This window comes from Bidens hawaiensis, unplaced genomic scaffold (genome assembly GCF_021521415.1).
Source record: "Bidens hawaiensis isolate Kalapana, Puna unplaced genomic scaffold, B.hawaiensis_p1.1 tig00010601_1, whole genome shotgun sequence".
NCBI classification, from domain to species: Eukaryota; Viridiplantae; Streptophyta; class Magnoliopsida; order Asterales; family Asteraceae; genus Bidens; species Bidens hawaiensis.
In genome coordinates, this window is record NW_027491814.1 from 160,677 (window position 1) to 187,416 (window position 26,740).

Below are 26,740 nucleotides of genomic sequence, written 5' to 3' on the forward strand. Positions count from 1 at the left end.
GGTAATGGCTTAAGCACTTGTGTGCAATCATCATCTAGATTGTGAAAGTTGATCATCTTTCTTCTTTTTGTTATAAACATTACCAAGTTCATTGAAAATACATGGATTAAATCAGAGGCCACAAATATGATGCAAGCAACCAAAGTATGACCTCACCATTCGTTAAGAGCTAAACTACATAAGGAAATTAATCCAACACTTATCTCGGTCAGTAATGACTTTTTCTTTTTCCCAACAATTCACAATATGATTTAGGTTTTAGTAAATCAAGACTAACTGTACAGAACAAGACAAAAATTAGCAGCCACAAACCAGACTAAGTGAACAATCAACACCAGATGATTACAGTCTTTAGGTCGTAGTTTCCCATATCTTGTTGCTCTAGTTGAATTCTTGTAACAAAATCCTCAACTGAGTGCTTACACTTAGTTGGTATGTCACCAATCTCAAGGGGGATCTCTTCAAGATCGTCACAGCTGTCAATTTCAATTTGTTTGAGATACGGGAAGCTTGGACTATAGACCTCCCATTGTTTGATATTAACCACTAAAATTTCAAGAATTTTAGCTGTGGAAACTCCTGACCATCTGTGTTCCAACAGCTTCCCTCAAAGGCATTGTCTTTTAGTTTTAGAACCTCGAGATTAGGTAACGACTGTATGATTGACATATCACTCCAACAAAGACACCACCCACCTAGTGTAAGTGCTTTCAATGTTGCTGGGAATGTAATCTGATTCTTTCCATCCACAAGAAAACTCCACAAACTGAGCCTTTCAAGGTAGGTGAAAGATTTGAAGTCATTTTGCTTATAACTTGAGTAAGACATGAAAGTCTTTTAATGCATGTAAAATACTTTTGAAAACTAAGTGCCTCATCTTTCAACTTCACACATGATATAGTTTGCAAATTCTTTGGTTTTTCAATGGAACCGATAATAAAGTTGCAACTCCGGCTAAGCAAATGCCTCAAGTTAACGAGATTTGATATCTTACTCGGTAAAACAAAACTGGTACCCCTCGACTTGTAGATGAGAGTTTGAAGGTTCCATAAATTGCATATTGAAGATGGGAAACCTGTTGATAACTGAAAGATACCTCAAGTTAACTAGGAAAACACTTATTTCACACTTTTGTAGATCTAACAACCTAAGTAACACAAAGGAGCGGAAATACTTTGCAATGTTACCACTCAATAAATTGAAATACCTTAACCACAAAATCGATCAAAGGTTTGGGGTGGACAGATGAATTAAGTCTAGATTGTTGGTATTAATGAACTTACAAACCGACTTATATGGTGGTGTAATTACATTTAAGAACAATATTAGCCTTTCTGTTTCAAGGATGAATTGTTCTTCCCTGGCTTTTTTCAGGCATAACTCCTTAGTAAGATCATGCACTTTACAACCTTTGATAGCTCCACTAGACCTGCTCCTGCGTGCTACAATTACAAGATTTTAGTCAATTAGATCCATGAGGTAACCCTCTGGAATATCCTTCAACCTTTTATTTCCATCTTCTTGAATAAAACCTTCAGCCACCCATAACCAGATCAACTTTGGTACTTCTAACTCATAGTCTTCTGGGAAGCCACCAAGATGAAGAAAACACTCTCTCAAGCGAAGCGGAAGATGATTGTAACTTAAACATAACTAGTTAATACCCCCGGCGTGTTGCGCTGGGCTAATGGTGTAGTCATTAAAAAAAATAACTCCATCAATGCCCAACAAGATAACATATATAAAAAACAAAACCCACGCATTGCGGCCGCATACCGATGTAAAAAACTAAAGCTAATTCGATCTGTGTCAACATTAAAAACAACAAAAACCATGCATTGTGGCCGCAGACCGATGTAAATTCAGGCCTAAAAACATCAAATTATCCATGATGAATCCGAAAAACAAAAGAATACAACCCCACGTTCCAGACGCAAACTGTCAACACAAAATGTTTTAATTAAAACATGTTTTAAACAAAAAAGTAAACTTGTCAACCAATCTTGAATAAAAGAAAAACAAAGTCATGTATTTGATCCAGAAAAGTATCTTGGCCCATCAAAAGAAAATACAAAAAAAAAAAAAAAAAATGAAGAAGCACAACCTCGAACTTGGGCAAAAGCCAATAATGACACTAAACACAAACAACTTGAGCCAACTAACCACCAAACAATCTTAATTATTTATGCAAAAATGAATACTAAATAGTAAATCAAAAAATGAGGAGCTTTTTTGTGGCACCAAGATTCAATATTTATCTAAATATATGATGTTTCAAGGCAACCATTCTCCTTACCATCAATGTATGAACCTGTCTTGTAAGCAATTTCCACCCAAGTTTTCACTCAATGCTTCTTTTACTAGAACATCTGCAACGACAACCACGACAAGTGGTACTCCTTTACAATTTTCTACTATTTGCGTTTCGGGTTTAATTGACCATTCATGGTACTCATTGCCATGAAACAACTTCTAACACAAGAGCTCCCAACTTCTTTCTTTGCTCAGATATCCCAAGTGATGAATGTGACATTAATCATTTTCGATTCGATTTGTATTTGTTTTTGTAATGTAAACCCGGCCCATATTGTTTTTCGGATCGTTAAATATTAATAAAACAAAGCGTTTTATGTTATAATAATGTTTCATACTTTCGTTTCATTGCAAAGACTTTAACGGTGTTTAAAACAATTATTTTGTGCTTAAAATGACCTTAAACGAACTACGGGGACTAAAATTGCCAAAAAAAACAAAGTTTGGCCGAGAACCCCCCCTCACGTGGCACGTAGGTCTGGCCTCGGCCCGCTTTGCAGCAGCCAATAGTGCAGCTTAGCAATAAACAAAGCAGCTTTGTTACGTTTTTGGTTCGTTTAAGCTCGTTTAAAGCCCGAACTCGTTTTTTAACCATCCATACCGACCAAGACTCGACCCATAATTTATCTAGAACCCTACAAACTTGATATTATCTCTTGATATTATCTCTGGTTATAATTTATTTAACTTAAAACACATTTTAACTTATTTTTAATTAAAGAATCAAAGTGTACCGCTTACCCTTAAGTGTTACCCGCGGGTCAACCAAAACTCCCCCATAAGGCACCCGCGGGACATATGGAACGCCCGCATAATTGATGGCGGGAGAAACACCCCCATCAGGAATGCGGAAGCATCCTGGCATCCTCAAAAGTCATCCGTAATACGGAGAAAGCATCCGCATAAATATCTACGAGGTAATGCCCCGGGACAGCTGTCATTAACTAGTGACATTCTAGAAGATCTACCAAGATGCTTTCTTGAGCAATACGTGATCTCTCAACCAACCGAAAAGGACACCTGGCAAGACCGTTATAACCGTGCACATGGCAAAGGGTATCCACTACCCTATTATATGAAGACGCATGTCCAGGTTGTTATACATGCACATGCAACGTATAAGCTGAGCCTATCGCATGAGGACACGTGTCCAGTTGGTTACAAGAGCATCTTCTAAAGGAACAGCTGACCCAACCACCTTCGCACACCTTTCGGCTATAAATACCCTCTCAATCGTCATGAGGTATTCATTCACTCCCACTGTACTATCTCAATTTACTTAAGTATTTTATATTCATCGGAATTGTCCTTATTCTCACGCCAGAGGGTGGTTACGGGAAGACCCCCCTCTTGTCCTTCCCGTAACGAGCTCATGGTGGTTGTTTTGCAGGTTCACGTCACTGGACTTTGGGAATTGAGTTCATATCATGTTGGCAGTTAACCGTATCTTACCCTGGGGATTCATTGGATCTAGGACCCGCCAAGGGGAGCAGATCCGTGTTTCTTCATTGACGCCATCCTTGTTTTTGTTAGAACAGCAAGAAATTTTTTCCGTCCTCTTTACGATATGAATCTGTTACCTAAAGGGCCGACGGAGAACCAGGTGCAATCTTCACGAGATCCCAATTTTGAATCACGTGAAAAAGCAACATCTGTTTTTGCTCGAATCATGACTCCTGTTACAAGAACCGATGCTGTAAACCCCAGAGGTTTTACCTTAGGTGGTTCAACAGCTCGGGGACATTTCACTCCATTACCAGATGTCACTCCGGTAGACACTGGTAATGTCGTTACACCAACTACTATCCTAGGGCATGTTACAGCCCCAAGAGTTCTAATATGGGAGATCTAGAACGAATCATGAGAGACGCCCACCGAACTCACTCAAAGTTAGGCCTGGAAGAGGATTCTGGCGATTCTAATCCAAGAAGGACTTGTCGTCATAGTTTCAGAACCGAAGGACTTTTGTCTCCGGATGAATGGCTTCGTATCCAACAAGATAAATTGAAAGCTGAATATGATCGCAGGGTGTAGAATGAGCGTTTTCATGGCTGCACCTTGACGTATGATGATCCTCCTAGGAGATCTGTTTCTCCTCCCGTAAGGGGAAGTCACATTCAATACAGTCAGCCATTAGAACAAAATTTGGATGATCCAGAGGTTACGTCATCGTCCTCGCATAGATATGTGACTCCCATCTTATGAGGACGAACTGGATGGGCATGATTCGACATATCGCCCTGAGGGCAGTTATTACAGCGGGGACAGCCAACTCTCGTCATACGAAGAGGCTAGTTACCCGCGACTAGTTGTCCGCCATGCGGAGTATTGCAGTAATGTTGAGTATGATTTTTCCAAACCATACTGTCCAGAATCTTTTACAGAAAAGTCAAAATTTATTCCAAGCATCGCACAAGCTCCATTTCCAATGAACGCGAAGATTCCAACATCTGTTGGAACATATAATGGAATGACAGATCCCAGCGCTCACTTGCTAAGATTTGTGGCAGTAGGAGGAGTCAGTGGTTGGACTCTTCCGTACTGGTGCCACATGTTCGCATTAACGTTTACGAGAGCTGCTCGTGAATGGTTTGAAAAACTACCCGCTGGACAAATTAAAAGCTGGAATGATTTTGTGGCAAAATTTTCCCAGCATTTCAGTCAGCAGAAGAAGCATACTCGTAATCCTTCAGAAATATTAGATGTTACAAGGCGGAGTAATGAGTCTATCAAATACTTCGTTACTCGTTTTAATAACGAGAGCCTTAACATCGGAGGGGTCAACAAAGATATGTTGAGGGGAGCATTCCGCAAGAACGTTCATAGTGATGCTTTGATCCGCACTCTCACAGGGAGAGATGGAATGCCGAATCTTGGGATGATGTCATGAAGGAAGCAAAGTTGTTTGCAAGAACTGAGAAAACTTTGGGGTACAGTAGTCAAAAACAGTTACCAAGGGTCGAGTTCCAAACTCCAAGACCAAATAGACAGGGCAAGGGAACAATCTGGTCAAGACTACAGCCAACTTCGGAACCACCATAGCAATTTGATGCAAGATCCTTGATCGGAAATAAGGGAAAACATAATTTTTCAGCTCGATCTTCCAACAGTTGGACACCATTATCAAAGACTCCCTCAGAAATCCTCACCACCAAAAATTTGCTTTCAGAAAACCTCAACCATTACCAAGGAAGTCATTCCTCGACAACAAAAAGCACTGCTCATATCATAATGATATTGGACACAACACGAACGAATGTGTAGCCCTCAGAAATGAAATTGAAGTAGTTTTCAAAAATGGCAAACTCGAATATTTGGTCAAAGGCACACAACCAGGGACGGGTAAACCTCCCACAAGAGACAGACAGGCCCAGCTAAAATACAAGTCAAAGATTTGAACGTCCACATGATTCAAGGTGGACAGATGGTTACGGGAAAACGGAGGGAATACTTAGATGAGGAATGGAAGAATGAGCCCGTGATTTTTCCTCAAATCAGAGGAGGACCGTGTAACAAGAATCCATTAATAATCACTGCTCTGTTCGGTCACTATCGGTCGCAATATGTGTTCTTCGCCACCGGCAATACATCGGACATCATGTACGAATAGTGTTTTGAACAATTGGATGAAGAAGATAAGGAAAGATTAAAACGAATTCATGGCCCCATTTCTGGTTTCGGAGGAGAGATAATGAACCCGAGAGGGGTGATATCGTTTCCCGTAACACTTAGCGATGGAGTACACTCAAGAACAGAAGCAGTTGAATTTTTGGTTTTACCAGCAACGTCCAAACATGACATCATCTTGGGATGAGAGGCGATTGGTGACTTCAATGCACACCCATCCACAGCCCACGGTGAAGTAGGAGTCCCGACTCGCACCGGTGTGGCAATAATTCATGTCAACCGACATTGCTTTACAACGTAGAGTTCAAGGCCCGACAAGGTCCCAAAGAAAACTTTAAGAACTGAGCCGGAAAAATGGGTTTTGAACAAAAAATACCCTGATCAAACAATTGTGATTGGACCTGCTGTCTCCGAGATAGTAAGGACCTTCCTATAGCAATTACTGACAAAAAACATGGACATCTTTGCCTGGCAACCCGCGGACATGACTGGTGTCCCGCGGAGCATTGCTGAACATAAGCTAAGGGTAAACCCGATGTTTACCCCACTGTCTAGAAAAAGAGATAAATGGGTCCAGAACAAACGAAAGCTATGAATGAACAAGTGCAAGACCTTCTTCATGCCGGGATAATCAGGGAAAGTAAGTATCAAACATGGGTAGCTAATCCAGTCATAGTTCCAAAAAGCAACGGAACATGGCGAATGTGTATAGATTTTAAGGATCTAAACAAAGCATGCCCAAAGGATTGCTATCCATTGCTGGAAATAGATCTCAAGGTCGATGCAGTGGCCCCGTTTAAATTTAAATGCTTCCTTGACGCCTATAAAGGCTATCATCAAATTCGCATGGCAGTTGATGATGAGGATAAGACAGCATTCCGCACTGACCAGGGGATATTTTGTTATAAAATGATGCCTTTCGGACTAAAAAACGCGGGTGCTACATATCAGCGGTTAATAGATCAAGCGTTCAAAGATCATATAGGCCGAAACTTGAAAGTCTATATGGACGACCTAGTAATCAAAAGCATTGAAGAAGATCAAATGTTGAGAGATATCAAGGAAACTTTCAAAACACTGAGAAGGGTCAACATGAAGTTAAATCCGGCCAAATGTTTGTTTGGGATGGAGGAAGGAAAGTTCCTTGGAGTCATAGTTACGGATGCGGGCTTCAAAGCTAATCTTGACAAAGTTCAAGCTATAGCCCGCATGCCTTCTCCTTCATCCCTCAAAGAGGTTCAGACACTTAATGGAAGACTCATGGCGCTAAACCGATTCCTATCAAATCATGTGGCCAAGTCTTACCCATTCGTGTCAACACTTAGAAATTGCCTCAAAAACGCACATTTCAAGTGGACCGCAGAATCTGAACAAGCATTCTCAGAAGTTAAGAAGTGCTTAACGGAGTTTCCTACTCTAACAACACCATACGCGGGTGAACCATTGACATTATATTTGTCTGCTTCCGATTTTTCCGTCGGGGCTGTACTACTGACAGACAGAGAGAACGTCCAAACTCCAATATACTATGTCAGTGGGATCCTGTCAGATCCAGAGACTAGATACTCAATGTTAGAAAAACTCGTCTTACCACTGGTCTATGCAGCCCGACGACTCCGCAGATATTTCCAAAGACACCCTATAAATGTCTTAACCGGATACAAACTCAAGAATGTGTTACGGTTGGCAAAATGGGCCATTGAACTGGGTGAACATGCGATTGACTATAAACCTAGACCAGCAATTAAAGGACAGGTATTGGCGGACTTCGTCACATAAGTCCCGCAACACAAGGAACAAGAATGTCTGATTGAGCAACAACCCCAAGCACCTCCGGAACAAGGGCAAATTGTCATTGTTCACGGATGGAACTTCAAGCAGTGAGAGATCCTGTGCGGGCCTCCGATTAGTCAATCCCGAGGGCCACGAATTCACATACACCATAAAGTTAGACTTCAAAAGTACTAAAAATGAGGCTGAACATGAAGCCTTTTTGGCGGGCCAGTGGATAGCTAAAAAGCTTGGAGTAAAACATCTGGAAGCACGGGTGGATTCTATGCTGATTGCGTGACAAATAAACGGAACATATGAAGCAAAAAACAACGTTATGGCTTCTTATCTCTCGCATGCAAAGGACCTAATTCGACAGTTTTCTTTCTTCAATGTCATTCACATTAAGAGGAGTGAGAACAAATCTGCGGATGCTCTTAGCAAGCTCGCTTCAACAAATTTCGAGCACTTTACTAAAGATATTCGCGTAGAGGTTCTGGACCACCCATCCGTTCCGCAAAACCAAGTTCTGGTAATCGAAACGGGTGTTGAATCATGGATGACACCGATCAAAGCTTACATATCATCCAGAATCCTCCCAACAGAGAAAGCGGAAGCCCTGAAGATTAACCACAAAGCTTTGAATTACCAACTGAATGATGACGTGTTATACCAGAGATCATTTCTAGGGCCACTGTTGCGTTGTGTAGACGCCGAAGATGCGAATTATCTAATACGAGAAATTCATGAAGGCATTTGTGGCTTACATGCGGGTCCTAGAATGACTGTTGCAAAGATCATGAACGTAGGATATTATTGGCCTGGTATGCACTTGGACGCTGTGCAAGAAATCAGAAAGTTCGATTCTTGCCAGCACCTTGCTCCTAATACCCTGCGTCCTAAGAACGAACTGATCCCGGTAACATCCGCCTGGCCGTTTCAGAAGTGGGCTGTAGACATTATGGGACCACTCCCGGAAGCCCCTGGACGGGTCAAATTTTTGATAGTGGCCATTGATTACTTCACCAAATGGGTGGAAGCCAAACCGGTTGCATCGATAACGGCATCAAGTGTGAAGAAATTCCTGTGGGAATTCATCATTTGCCGTTTTGGTCTTCCGTAGGAACTGGTAAGTGACAATGGGACCCAATTTGCTGATAGCGGACTACATGAGTGGTTGAAAGAACTTCAAGTCATTCAAAATTTCACCTCGAACGAGTCAACCGAACTATTAAAGAAGGGATTAAAGCAAGGTTAGGAACTAAGCGGACGGGCTGGGTGGACGAATTGCCCCATGTAATTTGGGCCTTTCGCACCCAAAGGAATTCCAGAAATTCCGAGACGCCGTTTAGTTTAACTTATGGCACTGAGGCCATGATCCCAGCCGAAATCGGGATTCCATCCGCAAGAGTTCTATTGATCGATGATAATGATCATGAACTCCGGATGAATCTTGACTTACTTGAGGAAAGAAAGGAACTAGCATCAATCTGCGAGCACAATTATAAGCGACAGCTTCAGAAATATTACAACTCGCGGGTCCAGAAATGTGAGTTCGATGCAGGAGATTTTGTCTTCCGCAATAACGAGGATTCCGGACAAGAGCCTCAAGGCAAGTTAGCCCCAACTTGGGAAGGCCCGTATAGGATAAAACAAGTCTTATCTAAGGGTGCTTACAATTTATAAAAGTTGGATGGGACGGAGGTTCCCCGAACTTGGAATGTGGCACAGTTGAAAAAATGCTACATATAACAACTTCGTTTATCTTTACTTTGGCCTGCGTGCCTAAATAGGCTTGCAAAAGTTATGTAATTTTAAGTTCTGTAACATGGCTTAGGCCTGATCTATGAAAACTTTTTGTTAGTCTCATAATTATTTTATTTGTAATCTTTTATTGTTAAAAACATAGTTATGGAAAGACACTTATATTATAGCATAAAACAAAGTGCACTGGAAGGAGACAAATTTTTTATTATTGATCAAAAGAGATTACAAAGGGGAAATATTTACAAAGAAGACCATCTACAACTATGAGGCGGCATCTTCACCTTCGGCATTATTATCATCCGCCTTATCTTGATCTTCTTCTTCTTCCTCAACAAGGTCAAGGAGGTCTTTCAGCCTGTCTACGTTGTCCTCCTCGTCCGCAAGATCTGATATCTGCTTAGCAAGAGAAAACTTTAAAGAATCAAATGTTTTTGTCTTTTGAATAAGCACGGCAGCAGTATCTTGGCCATCCAGGACGTATTCTTTCGGAAGTCTGCCCGCTGAGGCGAATATATAACCTTCCTCGAAGCCCATCTGGCGGCCGGCTTGTTTGGACGCCTTCAAGAGAACGGCCACACAGTTCCCAAGCTCGTCGCTACTTCAGACATCGAAGATAGCCTATTGACATGATAAATATGAGTACTTATGAGTAATTTTACTTATATAAATAAGACAGAATACCTTGGGAATCGCTTCCGCCAGAAGCCACTTCTTGTCCGCCTTAGCCCGCAGCAATTCCATTTTGTGGCCAACACATTCCAAGGTTTGGTCACGGCTCTTGGTGGCAAGGTTGGACAAACGCTCATCCTTGACTGCTGAGTCAGCCTGGAGAGTTCTTATTAGCCCAGCTTGCTCTTCCAATTGCTTATGGAGAGCAACCTTGGTCTCCTCAGCAGCAAGGCGATTGGCTCTCTCGGCTTCGTAGGCTTTAAAATTCTCTTGAGCCTCAGTTAGAGCATTGAGAGTTTCTTTCTTGGACTCAAGCAGTTTAAGCTCTAACTCGCCCCACTCTTCGTTCATCACCAACCAATCCCGGGTGATATCTTGATTGGTAGAAATAGTATTCGCCAGGTGATAGGAATTTGAGTTCAGCAAATCCTGGCGAATATGGCGACGTTGTCGCTCCCTTTCTACGGGAGGAAGACTTTCCTGCAGATATTCAAAACACAGTATTCAACGTCGAATTTTAGCGTAATGACCAGTGTGGATTATGAGGGGCAGTGTCCTCTTCCGCGAGACGCGGGGAGGTCTGACCCCCATAACGGAATGCATTGACGCCCCCTTGGTCTCTAAATTGATGAACATTAAAGTTTGGAGACATACGAAGGGCGTCAGGCTCACCAATCTCCCTCTCTTTCAAAGGAGAAGTATCCATCAAATTGATCGGATCCTGAAGAGTGTTTGGTGGTGAGGATGGTGGAGTTGGAAGTTTTGGAGCACTTTAGCTCTTTAAACCAGAGACGTCTTCCGAAAAATCTTTCAAACCTACTGACATAACTATAATCACGCATCAGATACATTACCGTTCGAAAAGACGACAAATATAAGAGATAATGAAATTACCTAAGGAGCTGTCCCCAGCATCACGTTGATGAAGGCGCGATTCCAAGTCGGCGAATTTAGTCTTCTTCTTCTTCTTCTTAGGTGGATCAGCTTTAGTGGGTTGAGCCTTACGCTTACCAGCCGCCATAGACGCAAACGCATCAATGGCTTGAGGCTCCTCCTCAAATTTGGTGTCGTCAACCACCTGGTGATCACCATCATCACCCACCGACTGTTTGGCGGCAACTTTTGAGTCCAGCTTGCGGGTTAGACCTACAGTTGAACGAGATGGGTTAATAGCATCAACTCTAAACTCTTCCTCGCGGAGTGATGACTCCTCACTGGACGAAAGAAGTATTATCACTCCGCTAGAAGTAGCAGCAGTAACGGGTCGAGGTTGTGGAATCCCCTCACCTATCAAGACAAACTCCTCACCTTAAGCGAATATCACCTCAGAAACCACAGGCTCCGGGCTAAGAGTAGTGGAAAATAAAAAAATTGTTATGGGTACGCTCCAAGAAAGGCACGTCCCTCGAATCGATAGGGCGACGTACCATCATCCCTCCCTCGCATCTTAAAGAGTGTTGAACACGGAACCCTCATCTGTGCATGAAAATAATAAAGTTAAGAACGAGGAAGGATATTAAGAATAAGTTAACAACATACTTATGTTTATTCGAGTTCTCGTAATATGGTTCTAGTTGAGGGAACAGCCATAAGAGGCTCATCTTCGCATGTACCATCGCCCCTTTGTGAATAGGGCGCATGGGTGTTGGCGTTTGGGTCAAATTGTTGAACCATTTATGACCCTCGTATTCAATGGCGGGGATCTCAGGGGCTGCGTTTTTCGGTTTCCGTCGAGCCATTGTGAATGGGATGTCATCTTCCCGGATCCAAAAGAACTTGGATTTCCACCCATGAATACTCTGGATCCATTCAAAGCCGATTGGACCCTTTCCGGTATTAGCAAAACCATACCATCTGTCACGACACGTCATCTTGTAAAAAATGGCAAACATGTTGACGGACGTATCATAGTTATGAGATTGGCAATAGAATTCGAAGTGTCGAATTCTCAACATCCCAAATGGGTGAATTAGGGATAAATGGAGCCTATAGGCTTTCAGAACGGATCGGACGAACTTCGTCACGGGTAGCGGAAGTTACCCGTGGTAAAATGGTCCAGGTATACGGCCATCTTCTTCGCCGGCGGCGCCGTGGCAATTGCACCTTCTGCCGGACGTTCGGCTCCCCATTCCGGTGCCAAACCATATACGTTTTTCACATCGTTTAAATCTTTTTCTTTGATGTTGCATCCGACTTCATGGATGGCAGGAGAATTCTTCTTATCACCGGCCATCGTAGTATAACTCGATTAAAAAATAGAAGACGAAGTCTTAAAGATCTCAGATATGTTGAATATTTGAGAGAGATGTCTTAAAAGCGATAAGAACGAATGAAAGGCCATGGACCTATTTATACTTATCGCAATAAATGCGTCTGATGGATTAACAGAAGAAAGAGAAAGAACGGGCCGTTGGATGCTTGACACGTCAGGCGGGAAATTCGAAAAAGCGTGTACAGGCTATCAAGAGGCGTCCATCAGCCGTCGCTTAAAATTTCTTTCCCCGCCATGTCATCAATATTATCCAACTTGCAAAATTCAAAAATCAAAAAATATCTTGCAAAGATATTATCTCGTAAACAAGAACATAGTTATCAAGGAGTAAAAGTTCTTTTCATTAATAGTCAAGAAGGTAATTACAAAATATAAAGAACTATTACAAGCCCTACAAACTAAACCTATGGGTTAGAGGCTGGTATGTCTTCTGGTGCATTCGGAGCAGTATCCTCAAAATCGTCGTCCTCAGACTCATCATCTAAGTACACCCGCAACTGCTTTACACCATCTCTTGCGGACGCAAATTCCGGGAGCATATTCTGTAATATAAAAGTTAGACCATCATACTCCCGAACACGCATGGTATATTCCTGTTGTGCATCTAGGCCATGAAGCGGATAATTTTTAATAGATTTACCAGATTGGGCATACGTCATCCCTTCATTGAAAACCTTCATCCGGCCAACTCCTTCCGCATCAGTCATCAAGTTCACAAAGCAGTCAGTAAGCTCAGTGCTTCCTTTTATGTGCCGGATGACCAAACAAAAAATAGAAGAAATATGTTAATATCATAAACAACTAACGAGAAAAACTTACAGACTCAAGGCCTCGGTTGAGGAACCATTGCCGATCACGCTCAGCACACTCCACCCTATTCCGAAGCTCCTGCAATTTGGTAGAGGCGCGGGTCTCGGTTTTGGAGCGGGACTGCAGCAAGGAGTCGTATGCGGACTGCATATCAGTAATAGTTTTGTCCTTAAGCTCAGATTGCTCCTTCTGCAGCCTTAACTCAGCCTCGAGCTCTTGTATCTGTGTGCCTTTGGCGGGTCACTTCTTCTTATACCCGCGCCAAGTCATCCTTCTTCTTTTGAGTATCAACTCGGGCAACCTCAATAATAGCATTCTGCTTCTCACAAGCTTCTTTCCATCGTTTAGCAACATCAGCATTTCGATCTTTTTCTTTTTGGAGTGCAGCTTTGGCATCAGTTTGTTTCCACCTAGCTGCACTCGCTGCTTTGTGGTGCTCTTCACCTTCTTTCTTGGCAACATCTACGACCCGAGAAGCTTCGCCCAGTTTCCCGCCCATGGTACGCCATTCGCGTAAAATTTCTTAACAACAAGCTAAGCTATTAGTCAGAGAAACGGATAAGTCGGTGTGAAGTTCTTGGCGGGAACGGGTTTGCTGGTACGCTATTTCGGCAGGTGGCACGCAGTGTTTGACAAAATTCATGCAGGTCCCGGGGTCAGAAAACCAAGACCCGTTGACAATATCCCAAGGAGGGAAAAATAAGTCGAAGTCCCCTCCTAAAACGGCACCCCCAAAGTACTGGGAGCCGGAGGTTTCAAGAAGGATGGGGGGCGAGGACGATTGCTGCGGAACACCTTGTGTTGAGCCCCCTGATATAATGCTAAATGTTTATGTTTCCAGTGTATATTTTATTTAATATTATAATTGTTTTGTTCGTTTTTAGTTAAGATTTGTATACTACTAAGGTTTTTGTGTCTCGTAGGTTCTGGGAGTTGATCGTGATTAAAAAGAGCGAAAAACGAGCTAAAACGAGCCGAAACGGAGATCCGGAACGCGTCAGGAAGGAGTCAGAGCAGAGAACCGGTCAGACCGGGCCGGTCTGACCACCCCCTTGGAAAAGCACGTCGCTCCGCGCGACCGGGGTGCTCAAGGCCCGTCGCGCGGCGCCTAGGGATAGCTGGGCTTGATTTATTTCATTTTTGCTTAATGTCGGGCCTTGTTTTGGGTATTTAAACACCTTTAACTTAGACCTGACATAAACTGAAAGCCACCAGCCGAATTAAAGAGTCCTTGGAGCTATCTTACGAGTATTTTGGTGATTTTAAAGGAAAGAGAAAATCCGGTGAAGAGCTAGACGTTTAAGATCGAAGAATACGGGTTTTATCGCCTTTAATCTTTCGTTCTTTATTATTTCACTATGTTTTCAGTATTACTTGTTTTGTTTTATTTAGACTTTATGATTTTAGGCTAAATTTCATAAACTACCTAGGTCGTGATGAACCTTAGTTCGGTTTGATTTTGTTTGGATTTCTTTTCGTTATGGATTTTATGTTCTAAGTAAACAGTTGAGTTTGATTTAATTGATGCTTTTGATTGCTTGGTTTTGTTTACTTGAATTTATTGTTTCATATTGCCCTTGTTTATTGTTTCATAGGATAGGGTTTTGTTAGGTCAATTACTGTGTGTTCTTGGCTAGTTTGTGATTAATATGCAGTAAAATAATAGAAACAATAAAATCAATTAAATAGAGAAAAGTAAACTGCCAGCCTAGAAAGCGGTAAGGTGATAGGCTGTTGATAGATCTTTTCTTTTCGGGATTGCTAGATTTAGTTCTTCGTAAGGTGTCCGTCTATGTTTGATTGTCAGCTTAGTCTATTAAATTAATTGAGTCCGCTTTGCTATCTTTGAATTCCGCGTTGTAAGGTAGGTTTTCGTCATAAAGATACTTAGACATAAATTATTAAATAACCCTAAGGAAGTTTAATTCATAAAACTGGTGAGTCTTAAAACTTGTTAGAAATCCATAGGCGTCTTCTTGAAGTTCAAGGGTCCTGTTCGGGTTTTCTATCAAGGGTCTATTTTATGATCCCGGTTCCATAACTTGGGTTTTCCATTTGATTAATAACCGCATCTTTGGGGATTCTGGCCTGGGTAGTTATCTTTATCATCTGAAGTAATCTAAGTTTAATTAAGTAATTAATTAGTTTAAAGTAATGATTATGTTTTATTATTAATTAGGGTTTGTTTTAATTAGTTTAAATAATTAGTTTAAATCCCCCCTCAAATATTATTAATAAATAGTCGTGTCTTGTAGTTGAGTCTAATTTGCTAGTTTTGTAATTTAAAGAGTCTCGTGGGTTCGATATCCGGACTTACTTAGCTGTACTAGAGTCGATCGGTTCACTTGCCGGTTAGTAGTTTAAGTTAACTTTAAGGGTCTAGAGTATTACTTAGTGTCTAGATTAGTATAATTTTAGTTATTTATTATTTGACTACTTTTAGCACATCACCCCCTCCGACATCATAGACAGATGGTCCGAATTGAAAGTTACCCCCTACACCCACCCGTGGTAAGAGGCGAGGAGGTAGTGTAAAACTGTAAAGGAGATCGTGAAGGAGATTCGTGGATCCGGAAGCCTTCTGCAGTAACTTCCAGATTCTCACTTTGAAAGTCGGAGGCCCCTCCGGCTTGAAAAAGGTAGTCCAACGATTCGTTGGCTCCCGCTTGAAAATTAGACCCCTCCACATTTAGTTCAGTCAGGGGTAGTAGGCTTATCTTCCACTTCCTTCTCTGGAGGAGGAGACGGTTGTTTCTCAGCTACCGGAGTAGACGTCGGTAGTTTCTCCGAAACATCGTCCCCAGCTATAGATGGATCTGCACAAGAAAGTCATGTTTAAATCATGCCTCAAAAGCAAAAACAGTTAGTATACAAGACACGTACCGGTTGTCGTCTTCAGACGATCTTCAAGACTAGGCGGAGTGTTTTTAGGACGACGTGTCCGCCGTTTCTTGGTCATTGGTTCATCTGTGGAACCTGTAGTACTCGAGCCTGCACCACCAGTTTGAACGGACCCAAAAGGCCTCTTCTGTGCCAATTCTGTCAACAAATGCGAGACAGATGAAGCTTCAAAAGTATCATTAAAACTCCTTTCCTCTGAGGATGAAGAATCGTCACTCGAAGAAAGAATGACGATAACTCCCTCAGAGGTAAATGCATTAAGAGGAGGAGGATTTAGAGTATACGCACATGTTTGAAAGGTGGCGTCAGAAACTACAGGTTCGGCGCGCACCTTGACCGGAAGAAGGAAATATTTCGCGGTCTTCTCGAGGATAGGTGTATCACTCGCCTTGCGGATGCTCTTCATCACGCGATCTTTGTCATCAAACAGGGCATTCAGCATAGAACTTGGGCCTAGAAAGACAAACATCAATGTTAGTCGTGTAATCCTCCTGTAAAAATAAAAAGAAAAAAGACTTATGTTCGTCTAGCCCAACAAAAATAGGCTCCAGGTACACAGATGACCAAAGACGGCTCATGCCTGCCCATACGAGGGCCTCCTCAGGTAGCACCTGCATAGGAGTTGGATTGGAAACTAGGGTGCGGAACCTTTTTGCCCCTCGTTGGCAGCAGGGGTAATTTCGATAAGAGCCTCGTTAACCAAACGGCGTACCATCTTATCTGGTATCACGTCCTCAGAAACCCAGAAGAACTTGTTCCTCCAGTCCTCGGAACCCCCTCGACTTCCTGACCAATCCTCCTGCCAGTTACCACATGGCAAGTAAACCACCCGTTTCGGTTAACCAGTCGGTAAAACACAACAAACTGGTCAAGACGAGGCACCATATCGTGAGCTTTACACACGAATTCATAGGGACGAATTCGCATGACATCACGGGGGTGTAACTGGGACAAATGGATCCCAAAGGCACCCATTACCCTCATAAAAATTCTTGTCACAGGAAAACGGAAATTTCCACGGACAATGAAGTCTGAATAAACAGCCATTTTCCTTGGAGGTCGGAAACTGGCTATCGAACCGGCAGAGGGAAACTCTGGCCCCCCACTCCGGTGGGATACCATAGGTCTCAGTAAGCTTTTCATACTCAGAACGGTCCCATTGAACCTCTATCTCATTAATTTCAGACTGAATGCTTGTCATTTTGGTAATGTTGGATGAAATATCGAATGGTTTTAAGAAAGACTGGATGGATAATCAAAAATTTCAATGAAAGAAGGCAAAGATAATACTCAGAATTCAAAGGCGATAAAACTTCAAAAGGAAGTTAACTCCCCCTATTTATACTCATCGCAATTAATGCGATGGGATGCGAACAGTGGAGAGAGAAAACATTGCCCAATATGCAGACGCCACGTCATGCGGGAAATTCAAAAAAGAGAAAAAGTTGTACAGTTGGGTACAGTGACAGCCGTCATAAACGTCCAATCATCTGCACACGCGCCTGTAAGTGGTCAACTTGTCCTTTTTCATGATTATCCACAGCAACAAAAGATTTTTTTCAACAACTTGCAGAATAAAAAATCCCCAAATAAACATTAAGTCCAGAATTTCACCCGCATAAAATACTTCACACGGAAGAAACACTGGACTGGGGAGACTTATAGAGGTAGGGTACCAGAAAGACCCAAATAACCTTAAGTGTTACCCGCGGGTCAACCAAAAGGCCCCCATAAGGCACCCGCGGGACATATGGAACGCCCGCATAATTGTTGGCGGGAGAAACACCCCCACAAGGCATGCGGAAGCATCCTGGCACCCTCTAAAGTCATCCGCAAGACGGAGAAAGCATCCGCATAAATAACTACGAGGTAATGCCCCGGGACAGCTGTCATTAACTAGTGACATTCTAGAAGATCTACCAAGATGCTTTCTTGAGCAATACGTGATCTCTCAACCAACCAGAAAAGGACACCTGGCAAGGACATTATAACCGTGCACATGGCCAAGGGTATCCACTACCCTATTATAGGAAGACGCCTGTCCAGGTTGTTACACATGCACATGCAACGTATAAGCTGAGCCTATCGCATGAGGACACGTTTCCAGTTGGTTACAAGAGCATCTTCTAAGGGAACACCTGACCCAACCACCTTCCCACACCCTTCGGCTATAAATGCCCTCTCAATCGTCATGAGTTATTCATTCACTCCCACTGTACTATCTCAATTTACTTAAGTACTTTATCTTCATCGGAATTGTCCTAATTCTCACGCCGGAGGGTGATTTTTATGTAAAAATATTAACACTAATAGTAACCGAGATTTTTTAAGTGTAAAAATAACATTAAAACCGGTCTAAGATGAGACCCCGAACCCGAGACCTCTAGTTTAACAATTTATGTACAAACCAATCGGACCAAAATAACCATTGCTAATTAAACCCATAAGAAAATTTATATATCTATTACCCGGGTGTTTATCCTTTTCCCAATTCAAACCAACTTCAAACACGTCCAACCCGTATCAAATAAATATAACCGATACGCAAACCAATTATTATTAACAACTTGGATCTGAAAAAGATGATAAGCGAAAACCGATAACACCAACGCCCAAAATAATTTACCTATTAACTGTCCATATGGTCGTGACTCTACACCGAGAAGAAAATGAGCCGAGACCTGTTGAAGACGAAGCAACAGCAGTCGCCGAGGCCAATTCCGGAAGAAGGGAGAGAGAGAGAGTCGTAGAGAGATAAAGACTGTGAGAGACAGAGGCCGAGAGAGATAGGGTGTCGAGGAAAGAGAGAGTGAGCCGGAGAGGGTGAGAGAGACGAAGAGAGAGAGAGAGAGGCGGCTGAGAGAGAGAGTACGGCAGTGATGGTGGTGCACGGCGGCCGGTTTATCGGTCGCCGGAAATTAGAAAGAGGAAATTAGAAAAGCTAAGCTCTCAAGAAAAATGTAATATGAACTGACCAGACAAGAAACATAAAAAAACCATCTTCATAGACTGTTTTATAAAAAGTGATTTAAGTTAAACATATGGTCGGAAAACACGAGATTTTTAAAAATCTCATCTGGTGTGTCAGAAGCTTTCCACATGTCAACTTTTCATTGGTTGAAAAATCTCGTCGTTTATTTTCTCAAAGCGTCGGCTCAGTACATATTTAGTGGGTTAGTTTGGGAATGTGGACAAATTTAGAAACTTTTTTATTTTCTCTCTCTTCTTTTGGGTTATTTTGGGAATTTTCTCTAAATAAAATGTTAAAAAAAGACCGTTAAGTCTTGGCATGCTTGGAATTAACTAAGTTTTTGGATGACAGTTAGTGTAAAGCTAAAAAAAGCGAATGTATTTTGTCATATAAAGGACACCATTTACAAATAAACTTTTTAAAGTACCTGATCCATAAATCGCATATATTTAAAGGACAAAATTTGTAATTCTGTCAAAAAAATTTTGAACTCTATTTGGTTTCTCTCTCTTAAAAAGGACTATCTTGAGAATTTCTCTAATTTTTTTAACGATCAACAAACATAGAATGTCTAGGTATTCGGTACAGGGTGACTCAATGACAAAAGGCCACCACCAGCTGGCAAACCCATCCGTACAAAGTCCTTAAGTGCCTCAAAGTTATATCTAGTTTCGGGGAAAACTCACCCACCCAAAAGCCCACCGGTGGTAAAACCCGGATACCTTCAGGATCGAATCGAGATCACAAAGATCCCTAATCTTCCTTCATTAAGCCACCCACGCCCCCAAAATATTATAATTGAGTTTAAACTTGTATATCTGTTAAGAAACCCAAACTTTCTACTAATACACCACATTAAGATGCAAAGAATTTCTTTAATGATAAAGGAAACATAATGAAAAAGTAAACATTATTATATTATATCTTCATTCAACTTTTATAATTTACAGTTGTCATCCATAATCTTATAAAGAGAACATAATGATAAAGCAAACATTATTATATTATATCTTCATTCAACTTTTGTAATTTACTATTGTTATCCATAACTTTTTCAATCATGAACATATATTATTAATGTATACAGTCATAGATCAGAGCATTTTCATACGAATCTATTTCTCCATCTTTATAATTTGTTTAAAAAAATATATAATTCTTTAAAATTTATTTGTTATTTTTAAAAATCTAACAACATCTATCTCAATCTTACTCATAATTACTCAAAAACAGTTATCTTAGGGCATATTTGGCTAAGTTTTTTGTTTTTGCTTTTTGCTTTTTGGAGGGGTAAAATGTCTAAAATGCCTCTCCAAAAGCATCAAGTTGAAGCTTTTTTGCTTTTTGGAGAGGCATTTTGGACATTTTGCCTCTCCAAAAAGCAATAAGCAAAAACAGAAAGCTTAGCCAAACATGCCCTTAATGTTTTAGTTCTTTTCTTTATTTTTTTATCAATACTTGTAGAGAAGATGAGTTTTATAGACTTCAATGTGAATAATACTCTCATATGGATCAAAGAGAAAAACACAAAACATCCACAAACAAGAATCATATTATTCATAACAGATACATATTAACCTCAAACAAGTATTTCTTCACACGCGTTGTAGCATAGCGGTTTAAATGCATTACGTGCTAAAGATACTGAGCGATATGGCGGGAAGTTGGTCGGTATCGGTTTGTTTCGTTACGGTAATAGTTAAAGTTGAGGGATCAAAAAGTGTACATGTAAAACTTTTGTGACAAAAGTTTAATAAACCAAAGTTTATACATGAAGGTGAGGGGCCAGAAAGTATATATGCGAAGTCAAAAGTCTAACGAAGGAATATTCGTAAATAAAGTTCAATGGCCAAATTGTATATATGCAAAAAGTTAGTGGCAAAAGTTAAAAAAACAACTTTTCTAGTTGAGTTTAATACATATTTAATGTCATACTGCATGAAACCGAACCGAACTCACCTTCATGTGCCCAAACCCCGCTCCTAGACACCCTGGCTTCTACTAAACATCTGTTCACTGTACACAAATGAACATCCAAACTTTCATAGAACAAACCACAAACATATGGTTCATGGCTAGGGTTTAAAGTAAAATAAATATAATTATACTCAACTATAAATAAAGTGCCACCAACATCAAACTCATGATGGAAGTGACAACTTGTGATTTATAAAAAGCATTTAAGTTTAAATTAAATATGAATCCATTATGTTAACCGACTACTTATGTAACACATTTAAATGAAGAAATACCATGTGTGGCCAACCATCAACTATAAAGACGTCATACGAGTAGTGATCCACTGTAAAGCGCGTGTGCTTCTGATGACCGTCATTTGAGTCAATCAAAAACCTAATTATTCTAAATAGTTAGAGTAAGTAGGGTATCGTATCACAAGGAGTATATGATCAATGTGTTCGTGTAACAGATTTCTAATTATGAAATGACTGGTTTTTAATGCTGATCACACAAGCAATTAAGCAATTAAAGTGAGTTTAGAGAACAAAGCAATGAACAAGTAAACGAATTTCAAACAGTTAACAAAGCAAATCACACCCGGGAATTCAAGTAAGCAACCAACAGTATCTCATATAACCTAACCAATTAATTGCTAACGATTAACTGAAAACTGATCAATCAGACAAAACCTTAGACATCAACAATTACTTTACACACGGTACTGGTTATCAAACGGTCTTTGCCAGTGTGACTCAGTTAAGGGTAATTGTATGTTTTATCGTATTCAATTTAACCAAACAGTTATATGACTAATTATCTAGTAACTGGTAACAGATCGTTCAGACCAACGTAAACATAAACCGACCGAACACTCAGAAATACCAAACATCAATAATCATATATTAATCATCAATAACAAAACACAAGTATTCTTAATCACATGAGAAAAACGGTAAAAGGTTACAAACTATACATCCCGGGTGCGATTCTAGGAGATTAGCCAAGCCGCGATATCATCAAATCGTCAGTATAGATGAAATGGATCATAGATATGGTCTTGACACGAGCTACAATGGTGAAATCGCCTATTGGAACTGCTGGAAGTCACCTCTCTTTGTCAAAAACGGAGTTAGGGTTATCTTCTCATGAAAAAGATGATATAAACTAAAGAATCCCGTCTGCACCTCCTGTCGCGGTACGCGACGGGGTCTTCTATGGCCTATCGCGTACCGCGATTGACCAAAGTCAACATTTAATTTATCACCCATCGCGCTACGCGATGGGGACCTCAGCAAGCCCATCGCGTACCGCGATGGGACCTTGCTACAGCAAACTTCAATCATTTCATCGTTTTGCGTGCTGGACATCCCGGGTCTTCATTCAGTGTCACAACAGGTCCATATTAAGTACTTTAACGCCTGTGACCTGAAATCCAATAATACACGTATGAAGTATCGATAGTTCTAGAATAAATAGTTAAAACTAAACAATAAACAAACTAAAACATATACAAATTAACCAACCATCAGCTTCCTGTATGTCGAGTCCTACTTCAGCCAATAAACATATCAACAGTCAACTGCGAATTTTGCACCAATGAGAATTTATGGCAAATATTTGGCTCAAATTGTTGTAATAAGTATCTGATTCAGAAGCTTGGGCTTGTAACGTCATTTGATGAAAATGTAACTTCATGCAATGACTTGTATTTATTAATCAATAACATAATAAGAATTCAAGTCATGTCTTCGGGCTGGTGAGTCAAACCTGACACAAAGACAAGCACGGCATAAGTTTTCATGGGTTGACACAAACAATTGCAAGACCTTCAAGATAAGGTGGATGAATGATGTCATAAACTAATAAGACATGGTGAACAAGAAGACAAATAGTATACTTAGAGTTAATGGGCCTTGAAGTAGCATAAAAAACATATGACTATATGAGTGCCACTTGAATACCACAATGATTAGCTAAGAATATTATCATATAGACGCTGGTCAGTTATAATGTTTATCTAAAATTACCTTTGAGATATCTGCTTCCGAGGTAAGCTGTAGATGACTAAATCATCTGAGGCACTTAACAATCGGTTTAAAACTTATGATGTTTAAACAAAAGCAAATCAGCTATAAAATGAGTAGGGACTGATGATCACACAGTTAACATTTTGGTAATAAAAACAAAACTGTAAGCTTTGGGATTATTGTTTAACAAAACGGGAAGGCCCCACATTTCTAAAGAACACAAAACAACACCAATGTTTTTAACATATAACAAGTTAAATAATAAACCTACATATCCCACGACCTAAGATTAATAGTGGAAAGTAGAAAGTAGCGAAAATGTGTACTTTTAATCTCCTATTGGTAATGGCTTAAGCACTTGTGTTGTGTGCAATCAGCCAATCATCATCAAAATTGAGAAAACTGATCATCTCTGTTCTTTACTTTAAAACGTTGCCCACTTTGACTAAATCATTGGTCACAAATATGACGCAAAGCACAAGTATGAACTCACCATTTATTAAGACTATTATAGCAGTTAATTTACAACTGAATTACATCAGGAAGTTGTAGTTTAATCTTTATCTCGATCAGTAATGATTTGTTTTTCCCAAAGAGTTCACAATAGATGTAATTTGGGATTTACTAATTTAGTAAACAAAAAATGTACAATAAATCTTGACCTAATTTCAATCGTACAAGTTGGTCAAGCAGGCAATGAATATTACCCTAAGACGTTTTTAAGACTCACGATACAACACAAGACCAAAATTAGCAGCCAAACTACCTAACTGCACAAAGCAACACCAAAATTGGCAGCCAAATTGGAATTATCTTAAGATGGAGTGACCTCAATCTTTAGGTCATCGTTACCCATCATATCTTGTTGCTCTTGTTGAATTCTTCTAACAGATTCATCAACAGAGCCCCTACATCTCCTGATTTCAATAAGCTCAAGTGTTGGTATGTCACAATTTCAAAGGGGATCTCTTCAAGTTCAATGCAGCTGAGGATTTCTAATTGTTTGAGACACGGGAAGCTTGGACTACAAACCTCCCATTGTTTGATATTTAACCACTCAAGTCTCAAGAATGTTAACTGTCGGAATTCCTGACCATCTGTGTTCCAGTAGCTTCCCTCAAAGGCATCATGTCTAAGTTTCAACGTTGACATATCACTCCAAGGTAGAGCACAATATTGAATGATTGACATATCACTCCAAGGTAGAGCACAATATTGTAGTGTAAGTGCTTTCAACGTTGCCGGGAGTGTAATCTTATTCTTTTGATTCACAGTATAACTCCACAAACTAAGGCTTTCAAGGTAGGTGAAAGATTTGAAGTCATTTTGTGTATAGCCTTTAGTAAGGCATGAAAGTTTCTTAATGCATGGAAAATACTTTTGAAAACTACATGTCTCGTCTTCCAACCTCACATATGAAATAGTTTGCAAGTTCATTGGTTTTTCAATGGAACCAATATCAAAGCGCCATTTCTAGCTCTTCAAATGACTCAAGTTTACCAAATCTGATATGTTACTTGGTAAAACAACACTGGATCCACGTGATTCATAGATGAGGGTTTGAAGGTTCCATAACTTACATATTGAAGATGGGAAAACTTTTGATTTTATCCAAATTGCAAGATACCTCAAGTGAACTAGCAATTCCATGTTGTAGGGAAAAACACTTATTTCAGATTTTTGTAGATCTAACACCCTAAGTAGCACAAAGGAATGGAAATACTTTGCAATGTCATCACTCAATAATCTGAAATATGTGAACCACAAAATCGACCGAAGGTTTTGGGTGGACGGATGACATAAGCCTGGATCGTTGGTTCTGATGAACTTGCGGGCTGGCTTATAGGATGATGTGATAACATTAGAGGACACTATTAGCCTATCTGTTTGAAGGATGAATCGTTCTTCCCTAGATTTTCTTAGGCATAGCTCCCTAATAAGATCATGCATTTTACAAGCTTTGACACCTCCATTTGACTTTCTGCTGTCTACAATTACAAGATTTTTGTCAATTAGATCCATTAGGTAACCTTCTGCAATATCCTCCAAGCTTCTATTTCCAGTATCTTGAATAAACCCCTCAGCTATCCATAACCAAATCAACCACTTTACTTTAAACTCGTAGTCTTCAGGGAAGCCACTAAAATAAAGAAAGCACTCTCTCAAGTGAGGAGGAAGATGATTGTAACTTAAACCTAATGTTTCCAAGCATCCATTCTCCTCATCAACAATGTATGAGCCCGTATTCTCAACAATTTCCACCCAAAACCTTTCAGTTAGTGCTTCTTTTGCTAAAACTCCTGCAATGACAACCACCGCAAGTGGTAATCCTTTACAATTCTTACTATTTGCATTCCAGGTTTAATAGACCATTCAGGGCACTCATTTCCATGGAACACTTTCTTACGCAACAACTCCCAACTTCTTTCTTGGTTTAAAGATCCTAAGTGATGAATGAATCCACATAACTTTGCATGCTTAGCAACTTCAGTGAAGCGACTGGTGAGCTGAATTCGACTTCCATTGTTGTTATGGGGGAAAAATAATTTCAATCTATCCCATGCCTCTGTGCCCCATATATCATCAATGAAAATCAAATATCTCCTATCAGTTAGGCTTTTATGCACCATTTCACGAAGTTTGGAATCACTAGCCCGCTCAAGGACTTCTTGAACACCAATGCGTTCAAGGGCTTCTTGAACACCATTGGATGCCAGAATTTGAAACAATAGAGTTCGCTTATCATATGTTTGAGACACAGTGACCCATACACGGACATGGAAATGATGCTTAACATAAGCGTTAGTGTATACCTTGGAGGCGAGGGTGGTCTTGCCTATTCCGCCCATACCAACAATAGAGACAACATCTACATTCTTATGATCTTCCACAAGTTTGTCTCTTATCAGTTCAACGTCACCATCAAGCCCCACCAGATTTCCATCCAATAATTTCATCGATGCTTGTGAATTTGTGGAGATGGAAATTGGAGCAGGAGGAGCTGATTGAATTTCAGATGAATCCATCTTAATAATGCTCGTGAATTCCACCACCAGAGACTTGAATGATCTCCTAACATCATCAAGACTTAGGGATAAGTCTCCTTGCGTAAGAAAATGCTGAGTATTCCTAATGTGAACAGATGACAGAAACAGATAGACGACAGACTTGAACGATCCTCTAGGATTTAGGAATCGCTTAAAGCCCCTGAATCTATTATTCCTAATGTGAACACCCGACAGAAAGAGATCTATGATATATTCTGCCTTTTCTGCTGTGTCTATGAATCTTTTCTTCAGATCTATAAGTCTGTCGAGGTCTTCATACTTGTCGATCAAAATTAGTGTTTGAATCATGGAGTTTAGGTCGTGATAGAGAAGCTGGAACTCAGGCCTTTGAGATATAATGGAGGGGTTGTTGTTGATGACTGGAATGTCGCTGCGGTTAATGAGTTGGTTCAACTTCTCCATGAACATCTGGGCACCTCCGTATGCCATCTTGATTGAAAAAGAGCAAACAGCTAGTCGTCTCTGTATGGAGTAGAGAAGGAGACCGAGTCAGTTTTCACTTATTCTGCATTGAAAGTGGTACAACCATCTCCACGTCTTCACTTTAACCCCTTTAATACAATATAAAATATAAATAATTAGTTAC

General features: G+C 40.5%; 1 protein-coding gene across 1 annotated transcript; it reads right to left on the reverse strand.

Annotated features, from left to right (window-relative positions):
- Window positions 1-439: 439 nt before the first annotated feature.
- Window positions 440-26,491, reverse strand: LOC143535774 (putative late blight resistance protein homolog R1B-17). Its single transcript, XM_077029934.1, has 3 exons — window positions 25,397-26,491; window positions 24,686-25,355; window positions 440-1,075 (listed from the first exon to the last, which is right to left on the reverse strand). The coding sequence occupies exons 1-3, from the start codon at window positions 26,440-26,442 to the stop codon at window positions 968-970; spliced, it is 1,824 nt and encodes a 607-aa protein (XP_076886049.1). The 5' UTR covers window positions 26,443-26,491; the 3' UTR covers window positions 440-967.
- Window positions 26,492-26,740: the final 249 nt, after the last annotated feature.